Source organism: Lampris incognitus, chromosome 4, assembly GCF_029633865.1.
Source record: "Lampris incognitus isolate fLamInc1 chromosome 4, fLamInc1.hap2, whole genome shotgun sequence".
NCBI classification, from domain to species: Eukaryota; Metazoa; Chordata; class Actinopteri; order Lampriformes; family Lampridae; genus Lampris; species Lampris incognitus.
In genome coordinates, this window is record NC_079214.1 from 5,455,450 (window position 1) to 5,477,308 (window position 21,859).

Below are 21,859 nucleotides of genomic sequence, written 5' to 3' on the forward strand. Positions count from 1 at the left end.
GATACCTTTTATTTGTGGGTGCCTTTCAGAGCACTCAAGGACACCCTACAGAACATAGTTAAAAAAACAAGCAGCACTATGTCAGACAGCATAAAATCAAAACAAAGCAGGGTAGACAATAAAAGGTTAATACAACAGATAAGTATAAAATAATCATCTGCACAAAACGCTGTCTGTCTGGAGTCAGTGATGCCCACTGACTCCATTAATTTCAATTCTTCCTCCACTTTCGGTAGTAGTGGAACAGGGACACGTCATGGTGTGGCTACATTGTAGGGTTCGGCTCCCTCTTTCAGCACAATCTTCACGGGATCTCCCTTTAATGTGCCCATGTCACAGAACATATTAACTTCGTCCAGACGCTTCATCAGACCCAACTTGGTAGCTACAGCCCGGCCAAGCAGGTTTTCTCCACATGAATTGACTACAACTACTCTAAAATAGCAATCACGCAGCTTGTTCTACACCTCAGCTTTAATTTTGGCCATAAACTACCCTCTAGTGGCCACTGTGTCGCCTGGGCTTCCAAGTGGTCTCTTCACAGGTTTAAGCTAGGGCTTTTTGACTAGGCTATCAAAAGTAGCTTCTCAGATTACTGATGTATCAGCCCCCGAGTCAATTTTAAATGTCACTGGGGTATTTGCGGGGTCGATCAATATGGTTTTTTTCCAGGGCCGATACGGTACCTATTATTGGTAAGTTACGGAGGCCGATAGCCGATATTTTGGCCGATATTCAGTTGCAGTAAATGTAAAAAAAATTTGTGCCAAAATTTACAGCAACACAAACCCCAACACAAGGCTGCCATTAAATTAACATGTTTGATTGAATTTTATGTAAAACAAAATATTTGAGAAAAAATAAAGTGCATGATGTTCAAGGCACTAGATAACTATCTGAGTGGAATTCTTTTTTGATTAGAAATAAATAACTTCCAAAACACGAAAATGGAATGAATCAAACAGCATGAACAGCAGGAAGTAAACTTTGATCAAACTAAATAATTATAATATTAAAATAACTCCACATAATTTGGTTAAAGTGCTCCCAGCAGGCTTTGACTGAACTGAATGGAAAAATGTACATTAGTGTTATTATTTTCCCTTTCTCTTATCTTTAAAGAAATAGTTAGGGTTTTTTTTGAAGTGGGGTTATATGAGGTACTTATCGACAGTTAGTGTATTACCTGCAGTAGATGGTAGTCTGTGCACTCCCAGTTTGGAGATTCAGCAGGAGTAGCCGGCACAGAAGTTGAGGAATGGGACAAAACGCATTTTAGCCAGAAAAGGCTCACCTGTTCATTCATTCATTCATTATTCAAACCACTCGTCCTGCTCAGGGTCACAGGGATGCTGGAGTCTATCCCAGCAGTCACTGGGCGGCAGGTCGGGAGACACCCTGGACAGGCCGCCAGGCCATCACAGGGCCCACACAAAATACACACCTTGGGACAATTTAGTACGGCCGATTTACCTGACCTACATGTTTTTGGACTGTGGGAGGAAACCGGAGCACCCGCTCAAACCCAGGATCTTCTTGCAAGTGAAATGTTTGTGGCTGCAGGAGTCAACACCTTTCAGGCTCTTCTAAGAAAGCTAATTTATAAATTTATTTGCCGGCTCGATGACTCTGATAATGTAATCAACAGTTTAACTCATATAAGATTCAGTGCCACACGCTACCAATCCCGGCAGTGGGACCACTGGTATAGCTGCCTTCTTATAAGACACTGATTTGTTCCATTTATGTTATTGTGTTTACCCTTTGTGTTGTCTGGGGTTTGTCTTTTACCTATTTGTCTTTGTCTGTTATGGACCCTGAGTCTGCAATAAAGTTTTGCATTGAATTGAATTGAATATGAGGCGACCGCGCTAACCCCTGCGCCACCGTGCCACCACCGTGCCACGGTGGTTAGCGGCTCACCTAAAGAAATGAAATCCGTTTAAGTGTACGCTATGTTTTGATCAGTTCCGCCGCTTTATCTTGCCGTCTGACGGCCCAATGGGCCGCAGAATGTCCGTTTTCCTTCGCATAAGTGCGCCTAGTATGCAGCGCACGTTGTTATGCCGTGGATCAGCAGAAATCAGATGGACGTTCTGCGGTTGAGAGAATGTAGTTCCACGTGAAAGGGCCGTCCAACACTGACAATAACTCTGTATGTAACTAAAGTATCACGCATTAGCTTTTAGCCTCGCTGCATCTGAAGGTTAAGCACAGCGGTGGAAACTGTTCTGTGTTGTTGAGTTAATGTCGGACCGACGTTATGCTTTTTGTTGTGTTCAGTAATCTAGTTACCCTATATTACATTGAGTTCGATACCGCCAACCGCTAGAGGGCGCTGTATTCTTAGGTCACTAGTAACAGTAGGTTAGGTTGACTCTTTGAATGTTGTTGTGAGTTGCTGCTGAGAACCTGTCGGAGTATGTTGGAAGCTAGCGGTCTAAGATATACTTCGTGTGGTTATTCTACCAAAGAATATAACACTTGTTGGTGTGTGTGTGGGAGGGGAGGGCGGGAAAGACGAAAAAGCCAACGTTACGGATATTACAACGAACTAGTTCATGTTCACGTTTATTATTTCGAATCTTACACTGGGTTCATGTTCATTTCTTTTATTTTTTAAAAATGAGCTGCTGATCTTTAAGAGCGTCCTCTTACCCACACATCCTCAGCCTGCAGTCGTTGCCGCAAGTGCGTAAGTAACGATCACTGCGTTTACATGCGCAGTTTAGTCGAGCTCCGGTTACAGCCCGTGTAACTGCACTACTGTAGTTGTCCCAGGATACAAGAACCGGGGGAGAATGGATTTATTGACGGAAGTATGTCCAACTCCCGTACGGTAGGTGGCGATATGCCCCCTTTCAGCTGGTTGTTATTGGATGAAAGACCGCCGCGGGAACTACGGGTCATGCGCAGAACGCCTAGGCCAGTTCGGGGCCGACTGAAGCGTACACATGCCGGAGTAAATCCATCCCCAGCCGCATCATGCGTTATAACGTCCGACTTAGAGAAATTCGATTTAGTACGATTTCAGTCGGACTACCACGTTTACATCTATTTTAAAAGTCCAGTTTTAGTCGGACTAACACAATGAATCCACTTTTTCTAACGTCATGTAAACAGTCAAAATGTGTCCCTAATAGGATTTCGGCGTTACCAGCCGACCTCGACGTCTGGGATCACCGATGTTGTATACGACATCAAAATATGTTGTACACGATGCCACGAATCAGAATCAGAAATACTTTTTATCACTGCCTCCAGGAAATATACGACACCGTGGTTCCTCCGTTACTGGCATCTTAACTGCATTCAACGCCGCAGTCATCAAATCCACCGTCGAACAAATACACGACAATGTACAGAATAAGCACGCCGTCATATCACACACAAGCCGTAGAAACCCGACTACAAACATAAAACACGCCAATAGACACGACCGAGAGGGAACGAGTCCGCTTGAACAAACACAACATCTTCAGACGGGCGACGCAACCCCACCTTTCCGTTTCGTCTTGGAGGAAATTGCAACGACTAAATGTGTCCCTGTACAACTCCCGCGGAGTCTTAATACAAAACGAACCAGCATTCGTGGAAATAAACTACATAAAACTACACGTGTAACCGGTTATTTTCTTGGCCGGTGCGGGATTCGATACGGGGTGTACTGCACCACAAGGCCACATCACTAACCGCTCGGCTAAAGGGTCAGACCCGTTAGCTAGGGGCTAACGTGTCTTATTAGTAGTTTACACATGCAAACTAAGCACACTTACTTTTCCTGTCTCCGTCTTCTGACTACCTTCGCCGGAAGTTACAGGGGAACCGAATTTATTTGGGATCCAGGGCCGAAGTTCGCTGGCGCTGTCCGTCACTGCCTGGTGCTAGCTGGCTAGCTAAACTCCGGAGTACAACCCAACACAGTTCAATAGTTCACTTCGTCTGAAAATGGAGAAGACACCGTCTTCTCTCTCTGGAAACACGTTTAATCCTTCCTCACAGCTGCACAAAACGTTGACATGGGTCCAATATATCACAGTTCTTAGTGATAATATTTCCTTTCACTTGCGCGGAGCTCCCAATACCGTTCGCGCCACACAACAACTACAACTTCCTCATTCCCCCCTCCCTACCAACCAATCAGAGTCCAGCCCAGATCTTGCTCTTAAAGCGGTAAACCCTTATTTACCAACACTACCGCGCTTAATGGCCGCCGCTCTTCCGGCGCGTCCATACGCAACGCTGACAGCAACACTCAGACATTCTTTCTCTGTGTAACTAAAATGTCACACGCTCGTTTTCTTCTTTCAGCCTAGTTAAATTTGAGGGTTAAGCGCAGTAGTGGAAATTGTGTTCTCCGTTTGAATTGACAAGCTGTTGTGGAGTTCGTGTCGGACCGACGTTATGCTCTTTGGTGGGTGGGTGGGTGTGGGTGAGGGGGCGGAGAAACTACCGTTACGCATGCTTCTCTTACCGACCGAGTGGGTTGTATGGCATCTGGCATGCGCCTCTTACCTTAGAAAAGTGGTCTGACTCCTCGATGCTTCTCTTGTGTGTTTGTGTTGTTGGAGTGAGTGTCGTCCTGTGCTTCGGGAGAGCGAAGGCTGCGTCGGAAATGCGCATGTCGGCGCAGCGGACTTTTTTTTTAATTTAATCAGCGGGCCGATAAAAATATGCCGATAACGATAATGTGAAAAAATATTGTAACGTGCATGGATAAGTAGACACGCTGGCCGCTGGCTCGCGGGTGTGACCCTTTAGTCTAGCGGTTAGCGATGTCTCCTGCGGTGCGGGCGATACTACGGGTTCGCTTCCCGGCCGCGGCAGTTCCTGTGGTTGCGTTGTCCCCCGAATTCGCTACAATATCTAAGCTAATAATCGGCCATACCGATAATCGGTCGATCCCTGGTACAGTGTGGTATGCCATGGCGGCTCATCCTCAGTGATGACTGCATCCAAATTTGTCTGATTCTCTATGAGTGACCCCAAAAAGACTGACTCCTCAGCACTTTCACTGTAATTTTCTGTTATCTCCCGCACACTCTTTGTGTAACATACTACAGCAAAGTGTCCTATTTTCTTGCATTTGTTGCATTTCACTTTTCCTTTTGCTGGACATTGGTCTGGATTACTGTGGTCTCGGTTTACGTCTTCCACATTTTCCTTTTATTTTCTCTTGTGTTTGTATGCTTTTTCTTATTTTAACTTACCTGATCAGCTTTTAATGTTGCTTCTAAGCTTTTTAACAGACAGAATCCAGCAGGTTTTAGTTAATGGAGTTATGTCCAATGTCCTGGTCTCGAACATGGGCTCACTGCAGGGTTGTGTTCTTTCCCCCCCTGATTTTTATTTTGTATACAGACAGCTGCAGGTCTTCTAAAGAGGGTAGCTACCTGGTGAAATTCTCTGACCATACCGCACTATTGTCTTCTTCAGGGCTCAGAGTCAGATCACGGTTGTGCCCTACCTGCCTTTGTTGATTGGTGCGATGATAACTTCCTTGACCTTAATGTGTCATAAACTAAGGAATTTATCATTGATTTTAGGAGAAACAGTGATAAACCAAAAGCTAGCACTATACATGGTGAGGATGTTCAAATTGTTGACACTTATAAGTACTTGGGAACTGTGTTCAACTCCCAACTCAAGTTCGATGTGAACACAGATTCGATTGTCAAGCGTGGACAACAAAGAATTCACTTACTGCGGAAGCTGAATTCCTTTAATGTCTGTAACACCATCTTGTGTATTTTCTATCAGTCATTTAATGAAAGTCGTTTAACTTTTTCCTGTATTTGTTGGTTTAATGGGTTGTCTGTGAAGGACAGGAATACCCCAAACAGTATCGTTACGGTCTGCTCCAAGATCAGAGTCCAACAGAGACTTGTGCTCTCTCTGGGAGAAACGTGTGGCCCAGAAAGCAAAAGGAATTATTAGCCAATCTGACCACGTCCTGTCCAGTTAATTCACTGTAATGCCCTCGGGCCTGCGCTATATAGCTCCCCCTAGGAAAACAAATTGCTAATTCTAAGCCCTTCAGTCCTTCTGCTATCAGGCTGTTAAATGCCAAGCGTAGTCATTTTAGATGAACGCTTTATTTTCATTGCACTCTGTTATTTGCTCCCAACTGCCACTACCCATTACCTTAAGTACAAATTCAGTAGTTACACAGTCAGTAAAAATCTGGGCCCAGTTCAGAAAACATTTTGGTTCGCATAGGCCCGCTACTCATGCTCCAGTTTTTAATATTTGTACATTTGGACTTTAATTGACAGACAGACAAACAGTGGCATTATGACCATTGATGATCTTTACAGTAATGGTATATTCATGTCTTTTGCTGAACTCTCCACTCAGTTTGGCCTACCCAGTTCCCACGTTTCATTTGTTTCAAATCAGGCATTTTGTACAAAGACAGTTCCCTCACTTCCACAATCGCCCCCTTAGTCACCACTGGATACCTTTTTAAATCTGGATCCACAGCAGAAACGCCTCATCTCTACTATTTATGGCCCATTTGACTCACTAAACTCAGGCCTTCTTGCCCAAACAAAAAACTCCTTGGAGACAGACCTAGGTAGTGGGCCACTCATCCTCAATTTGTGCCAGGCGTGGCCAGCTACAATTAAAGCTTCTGCACTGAATCCATTGTACCAATGCTAGGTTAGCAAAGATGTACCCCAACGTCAGTGACATTTGTAATAGGTGTTAACACTCACCCACTAAGTTTTGGTCCTGTCCCAGGCTACTAGACTACTGGACAAAAATATTTGAAACTCTGTGGGATGCTTACAACATGGTCATTGATCCTTACCCACTTACAGCAATATTTCGCATTCCACCCAAAGTAAACGTTCCCTTAAAATTGCAAAAGGTCCTGGCTTTCACAACTTTATTGGCCCGTCGTCTCATCCTTTTAAAGTGGAAACATATTTTACCTCTCACTTATGACCATGGATTAAAGAGGTTCTACTATGTACCAAGCTTGAAGAAATCAGATTCTACCTGAAAGGCTCCCCGAGATCCTTTAATAAAACATGGCGACCCTTTTTGGACAATATCATTTGACAGTTCTCCCTGACCCTCAGGATTGCTGAGCTCCCTCCGTTTTCCTCTCCCCTTCCCCCATCCTCTCCTTTCTTAATTTTTTTTCTATTCTATTTTCTATTTCGTTTATATATTCTACATGTATGTATATGGGTATATATATATATATATATATATATATATATATATATATATATATATATATGGGTTTTCATGGGGCAAAACTCACAGGCACATTTACTATTTGTTCTGTTTGTCTTATAAACCTGTGGAAAAAAATGCAGTAAAAGGATTTAAAAGCATAAAACCCTGGCAGCTGTGGTGCTCAGTTTAGCAGGTGCCTGGCGTGCCTCAGCCGTCGTGTTTCGTACAGCGCTGGCAAGGCCCCGGAGGAGGGGTTGGCGTTGCCGTGCCTTTGAAAAACGACCCCGTTTTATCCACCTTGCTCTCAAACTTCCGGCATACTTACAGTGCAGTACATAGCTGGAGTTCCGCCCACATGCTCAAATGCAACCCAACTAAACTCGCTTTTCCGGCATTATTGAAATCCTCTCATAAAGCGTGTCTGCGTCCGCCGCCATTTTCTCGTGAGTGACGGGTCTGGCAGCCACGCGTCACATGACTGGCTTACTCTTCTCCGACGCCTCCAAGGGGCGGGGCTATACTGTGCCAGAGAACGAGGACATCATTTATGGTACAACGGTGATAAAAAAATTATTGAAACTTCTTTTTTAAAGGGACGTGGGATTTTACTCGCCCAGGCAATCGGGCAGTCCATATTGTTGAACCACGTTATTACATCTTGATTTCAAGTTAACTGACAGCCGAGACGGTTGAGCAACACATACTAAGATTATTTCAGTGTTGGAGATGCTTAGCATTAAGGAAAACAGTTACACGAACAAAACTTTTAAAAGTAGAAAAAGAAGAAAATCTGAATACGAAAAAAAGTCAATTAAAAATTAGCCTGGTTTCTAAGTCTCTATGCATGCTCAATAATCCAGGTAAGAAACTCACAGAAAGGTGAATCAGTTCATCTGGATACAATTATTTACAGATAGATTAGTGAGTGACCTCTTCAATCTCCACTGACTGCAGGTATCCCACCCTTATAAACAACACAGTGGCATAACGACCCAAACCAACCATTGGCTTCATATGCAAATTGCCATGACCATTAACTAGAGTTTCAATTGCCATGTGTACTATTCACAGACGATTGGAGAATAGTTGCAATCACATCATTGTAGGATGGTGACAGATGTACTCTTAGCCCCCCCCTCCCCTCGGTTCAGGGATGGTCCTTCCCTCTTCACATAGATGGCCTCTTTGACCCCCCGTTCAGACCAGCGTTCCTCCCTATCAAGGATGTGCACATCCTCATCCTTGAAAGAGTGGCCACTGGTCTGTAGATGGTGTAGACTGTGCAGATGGTGCAGACTGTGGAGGCCTGGCCTGACGGGTTAGTACTCCTGTGTTGTGCCATTCTCCCTGCCAGCGTCTGTTTAGTTTCCCCAATGTATAAATCACGGCAATCCTCCCGGCACTTAACAGCGTACACTATATTGCTCTGTTTGTGCCAGAGGACCCAACCCTTGCACCAATTTCTGGCGCTGTGTATTTTGGGATTGAGACACATGTTCTCCAAACACTGCGTCTCAGTTGCTTTCAAACCCCAAAACAGAAACAGAGCAATATAGTGTACGCTGTTAAGTGCCGGGAGGATTGCCGTCACTTGTACATCAGGGAAACCAAACAGACGCTGGCCAAGAGGATGGCACAACACAGAAGAGCTGACTCGTCAGGCCAGGACTCCACAGTCTACACCATCTACAGGCCAGTGGCCACTCTTTCAAGGATGAGGATGTGCACATCCTTGATAGGGAGGAACGCTTGTTTGAACTGGGATTCAAAGAGGTCATCTATGTGAAGAGGGAACAACCATCCCCGAACCATGGGGGGGGGGGGGCTAAGAGTACTTCTGTCGCCATCTGTGTTTGCAACTATTCCCCAATCCTCTGTCAACAGTACACATGGTCATTGAAACTCTAGTTAATGGTCATGGCAATTTGCATATGAAACTGAAAATTTGGTTTCAGTTGTTATGCCACTATATTGTTTATAAGGGTGGGGGTACCTGCAGTCAGTTGAGACTGAAGAGGTCACTTAAACGAGTGATGAAACGTCTCTCTCAATAAACGTTGTGTCCAGATGAACTGATTAAATTTTCTGTGATATCCTGGTTTCTGTGTCTTTTGAAATGTCCACACACGTCACATGTAAGTACTAATGGGGTGGTTGACATGCTTCGGTAGACTGTGTTTCTGTTTTAATCTTTTATTAACGCCAGACTTACAGCCTATCCTCCTCCCCATGTGTTTTTTACTTGTTTCAAAAACCAATGCTTATCTCTTCTTTACTAATGCTAATCTCTTCTATGATGAAGTCTAAACTGTCTGCTGCTGTCTATTTCCACAGGGCCATTCCACAGTTCAGCCATTGCGGGCCTCCAGCACACCATTAACATGGACGGCAGGGACGAATTCAATGAGGACAGCGAGTGCCACAGCCATAACTCCCAGGAATTCCCGGAGCAGGATAGTGTCTCAGGTACAGGACAGAGGGTTGGGGATCTGGGAGGAACTGGATTCCGTGGGAGGACATCCTCGGACTGAGGGGCGTTAGTGAGAGTAAGCCCGGCTCTGTGTTTTGTCGTCTTGTTATTCATTGATAGGGCTGTGTTTGCCTCCATAGAAGACAGTGATAGTGACCTTGACCGCCGTGGAGACGACTCTTCCTCCAACGCCTCAGCGGACGACCACATGACCACCAAGAGAACACAGTGCCGCTTACAAGGAGCGGGAGTCAAGGAGGTGAGCACTGCTGGGATGCAGTGGACTAGTTAAACTGATTAAATTGGGGGGGGGGGGTTCTGAACCAATAAAAGCTGTTTCAGTTCACTGGCGTGCACCGGTTCAGATGTATCCATTGTGCATGGTAGTTTGTAGGTTAACAGTGGCTTCCTCACCTAGCTTGCTTAGATCCATCTCTTTATGTCCAGACTCTGTGACCCATTGTAATTAAATCATCCCTTAGCATCTCGAAAAACCATTTTACTTTATCTTAGGTTGCGTGTCACTGCATAACAAAAGTCTGGTTGAAGTCACTGAAGTAGGCAGGTATTAGGAGTCACCACACACTGATCCATTCACATCTAAGAAGCTCCTGGATGTGGTATTGTGTGTACATCAGGTATTTAAAAGCATCGAGACAGATCACTGCATCAGAATATAAGATCCGAAAAATATTTGAAGACATGAGTCCACCTGTATTCAGCAAAGCTAAGCCGTCCAGGGAAGAAACCCAAACAGGCCTCAGTAGATCAGATATGTGTTCCCCTCGCACCTTCTGTTGGAAAATAAAGCATATTTCAGCTTTGTGTGACTACCACCAGAGACGCTGCATTGTCAGCGCGAGTGACTCAGCAGGGCCTGTGCTGCTTCCCACACTCATCCATCGCCTCACCAGTTGTAGAAATGCCTCAACCAGCAGCATAAGGAGACAGGAGTGACTCTACCAAAGTATGACAAGACACAACAAGAACACAATCTGATGTTCATGTATCACTTGTTTGTCATGAATATGGCGTTTTGGCAGCACTGAGTGAATACTGAGTGACTGCGTTTACATGCACAGTTAAGTCGAGCTACGGTTAGAGCTCGATTAGGACATGTAACTGGACTACTGTCGTTGTCCCAGTATACAAGAACTGGGGGAGAATTGATTTATTGACGGAAGCATGTCCGACCCCGGTACGGTAGGTGGCGATATGCCCCCTTTCAGCTGGTTGTGGTTGCTATTGGACCTTCCTCCGGTTGTTTTCTTTGCGTTGTAGCAGGCCTGTTTGAGCTGCTTCCACCGAACACGGATTTGCTCGGGGGTCCTTTTAAATCCCGCTTCGTCCAACTTTTCCGCCACTTTCCTAAATAGTTCACCATTCCGCGTTCTCCCTCCATCCATGTACTTCAGGATATTCACCTCCTTCAGCTGACACAACATGACGTTTGTCTCCTCGTCTGTCCAGAAATGCGTGGTTCTCGCTCTAGCACTCGCCATGTTGATACTGTTGATACTAGCTGTTCCACCACTTCCGGTTGAAAGACCGCCGCGGGAACTATGGCTCATGCGCAGAACGCCTAGGCCAGTTCGGGGGCCGTCGGACTAACACGTTGACATGTGTTTTAAAAGTGCACTAACACAATAAATCCACTTTTCTAACATCATGTAACCGTACTGAGTAGTGTTTAGTGTTTTGCTGGGACCAGAACAACGGATGAGCTTCCGCTGTTCACACTGGGACATTTAGGTATTTATATTTACTTTCGCTCATTTAGTAGCCATGCCTATAGTTACCGAACCAACGCCAGGCAGGCGTGCGTGTCAAGCTGAGAGCATCCGGGGCATCAAGAGGCGGGGAATAAGGAACTCAAAGGACAAAGTAGACTGACGCCGCCACAAGTCAGGACACAGGTGAACTCTGCTGTCGTGTATGAGCAGAAAAGGGGCTCAACGGTAGACGACAGTAGCAATGGCGTTGAAATACGGGGGCTGATAGTATTTATCCATGTTTGAATGTATTCGACCACATTTTGATGTGGTAAAAGTTGACATACAGGGCGTCCGGGTGGCGTAGCGGTCTATTCTGTTGCCTACCAACACGGGGGATCACCGGTTCGAATCCCCATGTTACCTCCGGCTTGGTCAGGCATCCCTAGACGTGCGGGTGGGTATATGTTCTGGTCGCTGCACTAGCGCCTCCTCTGGTCGGTCGGCGCGCCTGTTCGGGGGGTGGGGGGACTGGGGGGAATAGCGTGATCCTCCCACGTTTTACGTTCCCTTGGTGACCCCCTGACTGCCAGGTGAAAAGAAGCAGCTGGCGAGTCCACGTGTATGGGAGGAGGCATGTGGTAGCCTGCAGCCCTCCCCGGATCGGTAGAGGGGGTGGAGCAGCAACCGGGACGGCTCAGAAGAGTGGGGTAATTGGCTGGGTGCAATTGGGGAAAAAAGGGAGGGAAATTGTAAAAAAAAAAAAAAGTTGCCATACAACACAGTCTGAGTAAAATCACATAAGTGACGTTGTGTATCCAGAGCTGTTGAATGTCAAAGTCAGACGCCTTCCTTACACTTCCTTTCACCTGGAAGTCTTCAAGGAGTTCGCAGCAATGTTGGAAACACAACACAGCAAGATATAAACATGGAGAAGAATCATACCCCATGTTTTTCCTAATAGAAGACATTTCTTAACACCGGAACAGAGACCAAAGCCTGACGAGGTGTGATGGGGCGTGTAGGTAGAGTCTGCGTGCTGTGCGATTGTGTGTTAAAATCCATTCTGATGCTGCATGTTCTTCAGGAGAGTGACGACGGGACGGACAGAAGCAACAACTTTGTTTGTCCTCTCTGCACGCTGGAGTTCAGCAGCCCAGAGAAGCTCATCTCTCATGTCTACCAGGTGAGGACGGCGTCTTCTGCCCGGCCAGCTGGAGCGGCTGTCCTTTAAACCAGTGATGATGGGTAACCACCTGTACAGGCGGACCGAGCGGGGACATTATGATCCAATAAACTGCTTAGTTTGTCACATAACAGCACCTTACGAGTGGGGTTGAAGGTTTGACATCCTTCTCTGGCTAAGAAAGTAGAACACCCGGATCATGAATGACAGATTGTATAACTGTAAAGGACACAGCTTCTGTTGCCTACCAACACGGGGATCGTTGGTTCGAATCCCCGTATTACCTCTGGCTTGGTCGGGTGTCCCTACAGACACAATTGGCCATGTCTGTCTGTGGGTGGGAAGCCGGATGTGGGTATGTCTCCAGGTCGCTGCACTAACACCTCCTCTGGTCGGTCAGGGCGCCTGTTTAGCGGGGAGGGGGGACTGGGGGGAATAGCGTGAACCTCCCACGCGCTACGTCCCTATGGGGAAACTCCTCACTGTCAGGTGAAAAGAAGCGGCTGGCGACTCCACATGTATGGGAGGAGGCATGTGGTAGTCTGCAGCCCTCCCGGATCGGCAGAGGGGGTGGAGCAGTGACTGGGACGGCTCGGAAGAGTGGGGCAATTGGCTCGGTACAATTGAAAGTTGGGGAGAAAAAGAGGGAAAAATCAAAATAATAATAACAATAATTAATTAAAATGTTACATTGATCATGGATAATAAATAGACTACGGTATTATTAAAACATTTATGTTCATGTAGACATATCACTGTTCGACTCTCCATTGTGCTTTCACTGAAGTCCCATGTTGCAAAATTCGCCGTCCTCCTCTTCCTCATCTCTGGCGTTAATGACACCACAACGCTCTCATTGAAGAGTGTGTTTCTGTACTGATGCTGTGATGCTGTGGCCGTTAACTTTTTCATCGTCTCTCCTCCTCGTTTTGAACAGCACACGACCATCATGAGCAGCACCAAGAGCTACGTGTGCCCGGTGTGTGGGCGAGCGCTCAGCTCCCCTGGCTCTCTGGGACGCCATCTTCTCATCCACTCCGAGGACCGCCTGTCCAACTGTGCCGTCTGTGGCACGCACTTCACCGACACCAACAACTTCAACAGGTCTGGGCTATGCCTCTCTGCAGTCAGCCAGAGGACTTTTCTGTCTTTTCAAGGGCTACGACGCTAGTCTCTGTGTGTGTCTGTGCGACATTAAGTCTTACGGGAACAAGAAACGAACTCACCCATTCACCCCTGCTGGTAATGACTAGTTATGCGGTGCTTTAAGAATAGCATAATGCTCTACTTACCTTACAAACAACGTATTGTACGTACTCGACTGACTATACAAGCACTGTGTGTGTGCACACAGCAACCACAACATCCATAATAACAAGCTAACGCAACCAGGAAATAGCGTTAAGGTACCCCCTTGAAGGACTAACCAGAAGTTCTCCACACAGCCAACATGTTGCAGTACTCACAGAAAGGTGAATCAGTTCATCTGGACATCATCTGGAGAAAAGTTTCATCACTTATCCAAGTGACCTCGTCAGTCTCAACTGGCTGCAGGTATCCCCCAACCGTATACACAGCACCACTGCATCACGACCAAAACCAATGGTCGCTTTCATATGCAAATAGGCGTGACCACCCACTAGAGTTTTAGTGGCCCTGTGTACTATTCACAGAGGATTGTGGGGTAGCTGCAATCACAGCATTGTAAGATGGTGACAGATGTACTCTTGGCCCCCCCCCCCTTCGGTTCAGCGATGGTCATTCCCTCTTCACATAGATGGCCTCTTTGACTCGCCAGTTCAAACCAGCGTTCCTTCCTATCAAGGATGTGCACCTCCTCATCCTTGAAAGAGTGGCCACTGGCCTGTAGATGGCGTAGCCTGTGTAGATGGTGTAGACTGTGGAGATGGTGTAGACCCTGTGTAGATGGTGTAGCCTGTGTAGAAGGTGTAGGCTGTGGAGATGGTGTAGCCTGTGTAGATGGTGTAGCCTGTGTAGTCCTGGTCTGACATGTTAGCTCTCCTGTGTTGTGCCATCCTCTTGGCCAGCGTCTGTTTGGTTTCCCCGATGTACAAGTCACGACAATCCTCCTGCCACTTAACTGCTACACTATATTGCTCTGTTTGTGCCGGGGGACCTGATCCTCGGGGTGGACCACCTTCTGGTGCAGTGTGTTTTGGGGTTTGAAATCAGCTGAGATGCAGTGTTTGGAAAATACGTGTCTCAACTGTTCCGCCACTCCCGCCACATACAGAATCACCACTGGTTTACTCTTAGAAAGCTGTTGACCTTCTCCTCTCTTCGATTGGCTGGTGCACTGTTTGGGGTCTTCCTGGCTTCAACAAACGCCCAGTTAGGATAACCACACTTAACCAGGGCCTGTTTAATGTGGGGTTTCTCCCCTTCCCCGGCCGCTGTGTCGGTGGGGACGTTGTCAGCTCGGTGGTCCAGCGTCCTGATGACTCCTAGTTTGTTCTCCAGTGGATGATGAGAGTCAAACCTTAAGTACTGATCAGTATGTGTTGGTTTATGGTAAACATCAATAATCACATGTCCCCCATCACCAACGGTGATTTCACAGTGTAAGAAGACTACCCTGTCATGTTCCCCATCCTCCCTGGTGAACTTGATGTGGTGTCCACAGAGTTTGACCCGTGTTGAGACTGAAGGGGTCACTTGGGTGAGTGATGAGACGTTTCTCCCACTAAACGTTGTGTGCAGATGAACTGATTCACCGTTCTGTGACGTTCTTACCTGGATTACCGAGCGTGCATGAAGACATGTTGTGATATTAACTTCATTATCAGAATTTGTGGGAATTTGCTTCCAGCTACAACTGATCTTTCCACGTCACTTCTGCCTGTTGTCCTCAAATGCCTAAATCACAAAAAAACCCACTATTCCTTGTTTACAACTGGTCAGCTCACAAAAAATCAAAACACAATACATTTAATATCATGTCAGCTCTTTAAAGAGTCCATAGTGTACTAATTCTGATTTTAATGTACTCACACACACACACACACACACACACACACACACACACACACACACACACATTCACACCTAGGGACAATTCAGTACGACCGATTCACCTGACCTACATGTCTTTGGACTGTGGGAGGAAACCCACGCAGACACGGGGAAAACATGCAAACTCCACACAGAGGACGACCCCCAAGGTTGGACTACCCCGGGGCTCGAACCCAGGACCTTCTTGGCATGCTAACCACTGCGCCACCATGTTGCCAACAGTAACAATTAGATACAAAAATTAAAATAAACTAAATACTAAAACATTTTCGCACTGAAGAAAATAGCGTCTTCTCAACATGGCGATACACACTAACCAAACCTTCCCGGTGTCCTGCCAAGGTCCGTATCCCCTGATTAGAAGTGCGCCCCTGGCCGAAACCTAAGCTAATTTTTTCGCTATTTACTGAACCAAACATACGTATGCCCTACACCAAAGCGTTCAGTGCCCCCTGCTGACTCTAGAAATGCCAAGTGTGAAACAAAGTGTGATGCCTACTTTGGACGCCAGGAAGTGCACCCCTGGCCTGCTCCCAGGGTCGTAGCGTCAGAAGTAGAGGTCAGATTTCTTCGACTCTTGAACCATTTGATTCAACAGAAAACACGGAACATTTGTGATGATAAGGTGTATGTTTGTTTCAAATAGTGGGATCTAACACAGAAATAAAGAGTCACTTGCTAGCCGAAGCGTCTTTCTCTACAAGCCCTTTATGGGTGTCTTGGTTCCCACATTTTTAAGCAAACGGTGGCGGCACGGTGGCACAGTGGTTAGCGCTGTCGCCTCACAGCAAGAGGGTTCTGGGTTCGAACCTCGGGGTTGTCCAACCTTGGGGGTCATCAGGGCCGGATGATGACGTTAATGGGCCCTAGGCCTCACCTCCGTTTTGGCCCCCCACACCCCACCAACATGAAAAGTAAATGCAATATAACAGACAGCTGGCGAATACAGACGGAGCATGCACAGAGCGCAATAACATAATTAATTAATTATAGGCTAGTTAAATAAGTATCATTCATTATAATTAAATAAGCAATAAATAAGTATTCAATAGGCTACAGTTAATACCACGTAATGCCCAGTAGGTTGCTTGTGTGAGGAAATAATAGGCTCCTGAGTGCTGCACTCTTGATTTAATACGTCCAATAGAGGGCGACAGCTTGGGAAAGGAAGTATGAAAGTTATTTCTTTTTATGGCATAATAATTATTCCTCATTGATAGACATATATTTATTTGGTGTGTAAGTGTCATAGCAATTGTTGATGCATTAAAAAATGCTACTAATAAAATAATAATTTTAAAATATATTTCCCCCCTTCCCCCATAATTTTGGGCCCCCTCGGAAATTTGGCCCCTGGGCCTCGTCGGCCTATGCGGAGAGCCGGCCCTGGAAGTCATCCCAGATCGTCCTCTGTGTGGAGTTTGCATGTTCTCCCCGTGTCTGCAATGGGGTTTCTCCCCCACCATCTAAAAGACATGCATGTTAGGGTTAATACTCCTGTCTGTGCCCCTGACCGAGGCCTGGCAAGAAGAACAGGAGTTGGTCCCCGGGTGCTGCACGGCAGCTGCCCACTGCTCCTAGCTACACGGCTAGGATGGGTTAAATGCAGAGAAAGAATTGCCCCACAAGGAGTAATAAAAGTAATAAAAAAGTAAAAAAGCTGTTATACACCAGAAATGTTCAGCGTTTTCTGCTGAATCGAGTGTTACCAGGGACGAAGCAATCTGACCTCTGCTTGTGACGCTACAACCCTCGGAGCGGCCAGGGGTACACTCCCTGTCGGGGGATACGTACCTTTTTGCACGACACCGGCTTCTTCTGCTCTCCAAAGCTTTGCTTGAGGCTTCCCACCTCTGGTCTACCTAGCTTTGCTCGAGGGCGGGCCAAAGTAGCCGGTAGGCGGGCGTTGTGAAGCCATGCTACATAGTGATGTAGATAAGTAACAGAAGAAAATGCTGGACTACAAACGAGGCGTTTCAGGTAGTTAAGGAGCTGTGTTTTCTGTCGGAGAGAATGACTTCCTTTGGCGTGGACTTTGGGCTTTGTAACTCTGCAGACATTTGACCTCCCAGCTATACAACACACTAAAGGAAAGGGAAAAATCCAAAACGTGTCGTATGGGCTCTTTAAAACAGCTGATCTTTTCATTTTGCCAGACTTTTTTTCTTGCCCATTTTGTAAAACACTATCTTACTTCCAAAGCTTAAAAGTGCCATGAAAAAAAAAAATCTTACACATGTACCTAGTTTATATATTTTCAACATATCTGCACTTAATTTACATTTATTTTAAACATTGGTGTAGAAATTCACAGAAAGTAAGGTTTATTGTGTTTATGAGGGTAAGGTTTTCCACTTCCTGACAAATACATTATTTTATAAGTTGTTCTGGGCTTGTGAGCACACAATAACAAAAATGTCCAGTGAATGAACGAGATGGAGAGAAAACGAGCGATCTTGTACAGCTGAACTGAAACTAGCCAATCAGCATATCGATGCCCACATTCTCCAAAAAATGCATGGCCGTGATTGGTTGTCAGTCAAATCAATCTCCCCCCCTTCACTAAATCCCACTCGACAGTTCGAGTGCCATTTCATGGGAACTTTAAAGACACCCAGATAAAATGAAATTACACGGAACGTTTTAACAGTGAAAGGTTTTAACCTGCTGCTCTGGTTCAGTACAAACGATGAGGACACACAGAGTTTGGTTTATGAATAAGTTAGTTTGCATGAGGGGTGTTAGTCACCATCAGAAGTCCTGGAGGCTTATTAGGGAGGATGTGTACCTTGTGTAAATTATCTCCTGTCATTTCTTCACATAGGGAAAAGCTCAAAGAGCTCCTCAACACGAGCAACATGGAGATCAACCGGGACTCCTGTTCCATGTCACAATCGCTGTCTAGCAGCCCCATGACAACCGCAGCCCACCGTTCCTGCCAAGTGGCGGGCCCCAGCCCCGCTCCATGTCAGCTAGCTCACCAGTGCCAAGGCCCAGTTCCTATTTCTAGCCAGTGTCACGGCGCCAGACCATGTCACGGCCAGGCTCCGGGCTCTGGAGCCTGTGCTGGCCCCGGCGGCTGTACGGGTGCCGATCAGGGAACCTCCTTCCCCTCTCTACCAGACAGCCTCCTCTCCGGAGGCCCGTCGCTCCCTTCCATCCCAGACAGCCTGACCTCCTCTTCCTCCTCTTCCAGCCTGCCTCCCATCCCAGACATCCTGAGCCCAATGCCGGTGTACCCCGCCGGGGTCTTACTGGTGTGTAACAGCTGTGTGGCCTACCAGCAGCTCATGGGCTCCCAGTCTCCCATGAGGAAGTGGGCCCTGCGGAGGAAGAACGAGCCGCTGGAGGCCCGCATGCAGCGGCTCGAGCGCGAGCGCACGGCGAAGAAGACTAAACGCGCATGCGAGACAGATGAGGAACGGGAGATGAGGCGGCTGCGGGACCGTGAGGCCAAGCGGATGCAAAGGTTGCAAGAGACGGAGGAGCAGCGCGCTCGCCGGCTGCAGCGGGACAGGGAGGCCATGCGACTGAAGAGGGCCAACGAGACACCCGAGAAGCGGCAGGCCCGGCTGATCAGGGAGCGGGAGGCCAAGAGGATCAAACGACGGCTGGAGAAGATTGACCCGTCTCTGAGGACGCAGATAGAGCATGACCCCGCTGCCATGGCTGCCCTGACCGCAGACATGAGCCTCTTTCAGTTCCCCTGCCCCATGCCTGTCCCCTCCATCGACAACAGCTTGTTCATGAAGCTGCCCTAGTTCAGACGTGGCTGTGCCAGGCGCCAAACAAACTCGTGACGCCACTACAGACTCTCGCACTCCGCCAATCACGACACCACGGTCACAGAGAATCACTCCCTGCTGGTTTACCTGCAGCTTCCTCTGTGTCAGCAACCAGATACACAAACTGCTTTGTTAAATAGAATTAAAAAAAAAAAACTCAATTTAATTTATTACAGTGTAAAGGAACTTCAAAACAGGGTTGAGAATGTTCCATCTCGTGTGGATGGCGATTTAAAAAGCATGTTGTAAAGAGATTTATCTGTTCGTAGGTGGGCTCGTAGAATGAGCACAGCTCATGTCAGTAGGAGCAGTTACACACTTCCATTGAGGAGAATCTTCTTTTTTTTTTTTTTTTTTGCACATGGGCCTTCAGCGATGGGAGCAGGGACTTGTAGCCGTAGCCCCCCTCCTTTGTGGTCCACTCCACCAGCCCGGTGGTTTCGGGTTTACCGGTAGCTACACCTCTCTTTTCTAGCTGCCATTTAGGGTCTCCATGTTGAATCCCACATACACCCAAACAACTACCTCAGCCGGGGCCGAGGTCGGGCCCTCTGTCCTCTGTGGCTTAACTGCGTTCCGACTCCAAGCTTCCAAAGCTCTTCATGTACTGTACACTACTAAAAGAAGATGCGGGTTGTTTTCCATGGTTTGTTTTTGCATTCATCGCTCAGACACTTTTTTAATAGGATCAAAATATTGATGGGGAACATTTGACGAACCAACACATTTCCTTATCAGACCACAAAGTGAATGTTTTGTCCTGTTGAACCACCCCCCCCCAATTTAGCAACATTCCCTTGCATCTCGTTATTTGTACAACTAAATAACATACTGCCTCTTAAATTATATTCTCTTTTTGCCAATATCTGAAGCTATGATTTCCTTGTCTCTTAATACACTCCATAAGCTTTGCCAAATGGTTATGCCATCATATATGATCTGTTGCAGAATATTTCCATGGTTCATGAAAACCCACTCTGTGCTGCTGTTACTGTACTGTATAATATATTGGTTACCTCTTATGTATATATTTGGGACTCGAGACTTTCGGGAACATTGTATAGAAAAAAAACCCCAACAATGTTCCATTAAGTGGACAAAATTTCATGGTTATTAATATTTTCTGTACTCTGATGGCCAGAATTTGTCATATGAACTCAATCCTGCCTGCAAAGAACTGTTCCTCGTTTTGAATATACATCGAGAGATCCTGAAATACTGCATATAGTAGAGGGTCCTACACAAACTGCGTCCAGCTGTTCTTTCAATCTGTAGCGCTCAAAACGCGTCGTGGTGATTGTTCAACCGAGACTGCAGAACCTCCAGAACAGAGTACAGAAGTGGGCGGAAATGGGCCTTGATTCCCGGAAGAGACCGATCTAATCCATTTCTCCCCATACATGGCAGGCCGTTCATGCGTTTCCAACAGTTGGAGTGTTGTGAAACCCTCCCGGTTGAATCGTCGGTACAAACAATTAGCAAGTGCGTTGGGGAAAAACATATCTATTTTCGTGAAAGAAAAGTCAAAGATTCAAGACTGCGTAATAACTATAGGAGACAAGTCAACTACGAATCCCAGTGTGCATTACGTTTAAGAAACATCCAATCACAGAGCTTAAAATTCTGTTGCCTTCGCTGGTGAAGCTTTGTAGCTAGCTAAACTCTTCGGATAGAATTATTAGGCAGTAATCCCCCCCCACCCCCTTTTCTGCCCAATTGTATCCGGCCAAACCCCACTCTTCCGAGCCGTCCCGGTCTCTGCTCCACCCCCTCTGCCGACCCGGGCAGGGCTGCAGACTATCACATGCCTCCTCCCATACATGTGGCGTCACCAGCAGCTTCTTTTCACCTGGCAGTGAGGAGTTTCACCAGGGGGGGTGTAGCACGTGGAAGGATCACGATATTCTCCCCAGTTCCCCCTCCGAGCAGGCGCCCCGACCGGCCAAAGGAGGCGCTAGTGCAGCGACCAGGACACATACTCACATCCGGCTCCCCACCTGCAGCCGCCGGTAACAAGGGGATTCGAACCGGCGATCCCCATGTTGGCAGGCAACGGAATAGACCGCCACGCTACCCGGACGCCCTAGGCAGTCATTTTGATCAACTCGACAACAACACTTCCTCTTCCGACTGCTCCCGTTAGGGGTCGCCACAGCGGATCTCAACAACAATACTATGGCGTATTATTTTCCACTGACCTATGATAAGATGTGGGTTGATGACGTCATTATAGAACGCCCGCTACAGTTGAAGCCACCGCGACGCCTTCATGTTGTCTGGCGCACCAAACAGTTGAGAGACTACACTTAAAACATTTTTTTTGAAAAGGGTGCAGCAAAACTATACACAGGTGATAGCAACATTACAAGAATTTATGTGTTTACGGTAGTATTGTAACCGGTTATCTTCTTGCTCGGTGCGGGATTCAATACCGAGTGTACTGCACCACAAGGCGACATCACGAACCGCTCGGCTAAAGCGT

General features: G+C 46.8%; 1 protein-coding gene across 1 annotated transcript in view; it reads left to right on the forward strand.

Moving 5' to 3' along the window:
* znf821 (zinc finger protein 821) overlaps positions 1 to 20,151 on the forward strand; it is a 41,608-nt gene extending 21,457 nt beyond the window's left edge. Inside the window, exons 2-7 of the mRNA XM_056278095.1 lie at positions 9,526 to 9,657; positions 9,802 to 9,920; positions 12,461 to 12,559; positions 13,497 to 13,663; positions 18,417 to 18,445; positions 18,734 to 20,151. Coding sequence (XP_056134070.1) covers positions 9,526 to 9,657; positions 9,802 to 9,920; positions 12,461 to 12,559; positions 13,497 to 13,663; positions 18,417 to 18,445; positions 18,734 to 19,353 — 1,166 coding nt within the window. The 3' untranslated portion in view covers positions 19,354 to 20,151. The remainder of the gene's footprint in view (positions 1 to 9,525; positions 9,658 to 9,801; positions 9,921 to 12,460; positions 12,560 to 13,496; positions 13,664 to 18,416; positions 18,446 to 18,733) is intronic.
* The last annotated feature ends 1,708 nt before the right edge of the window (positions 20,152 to 21,859 follow it).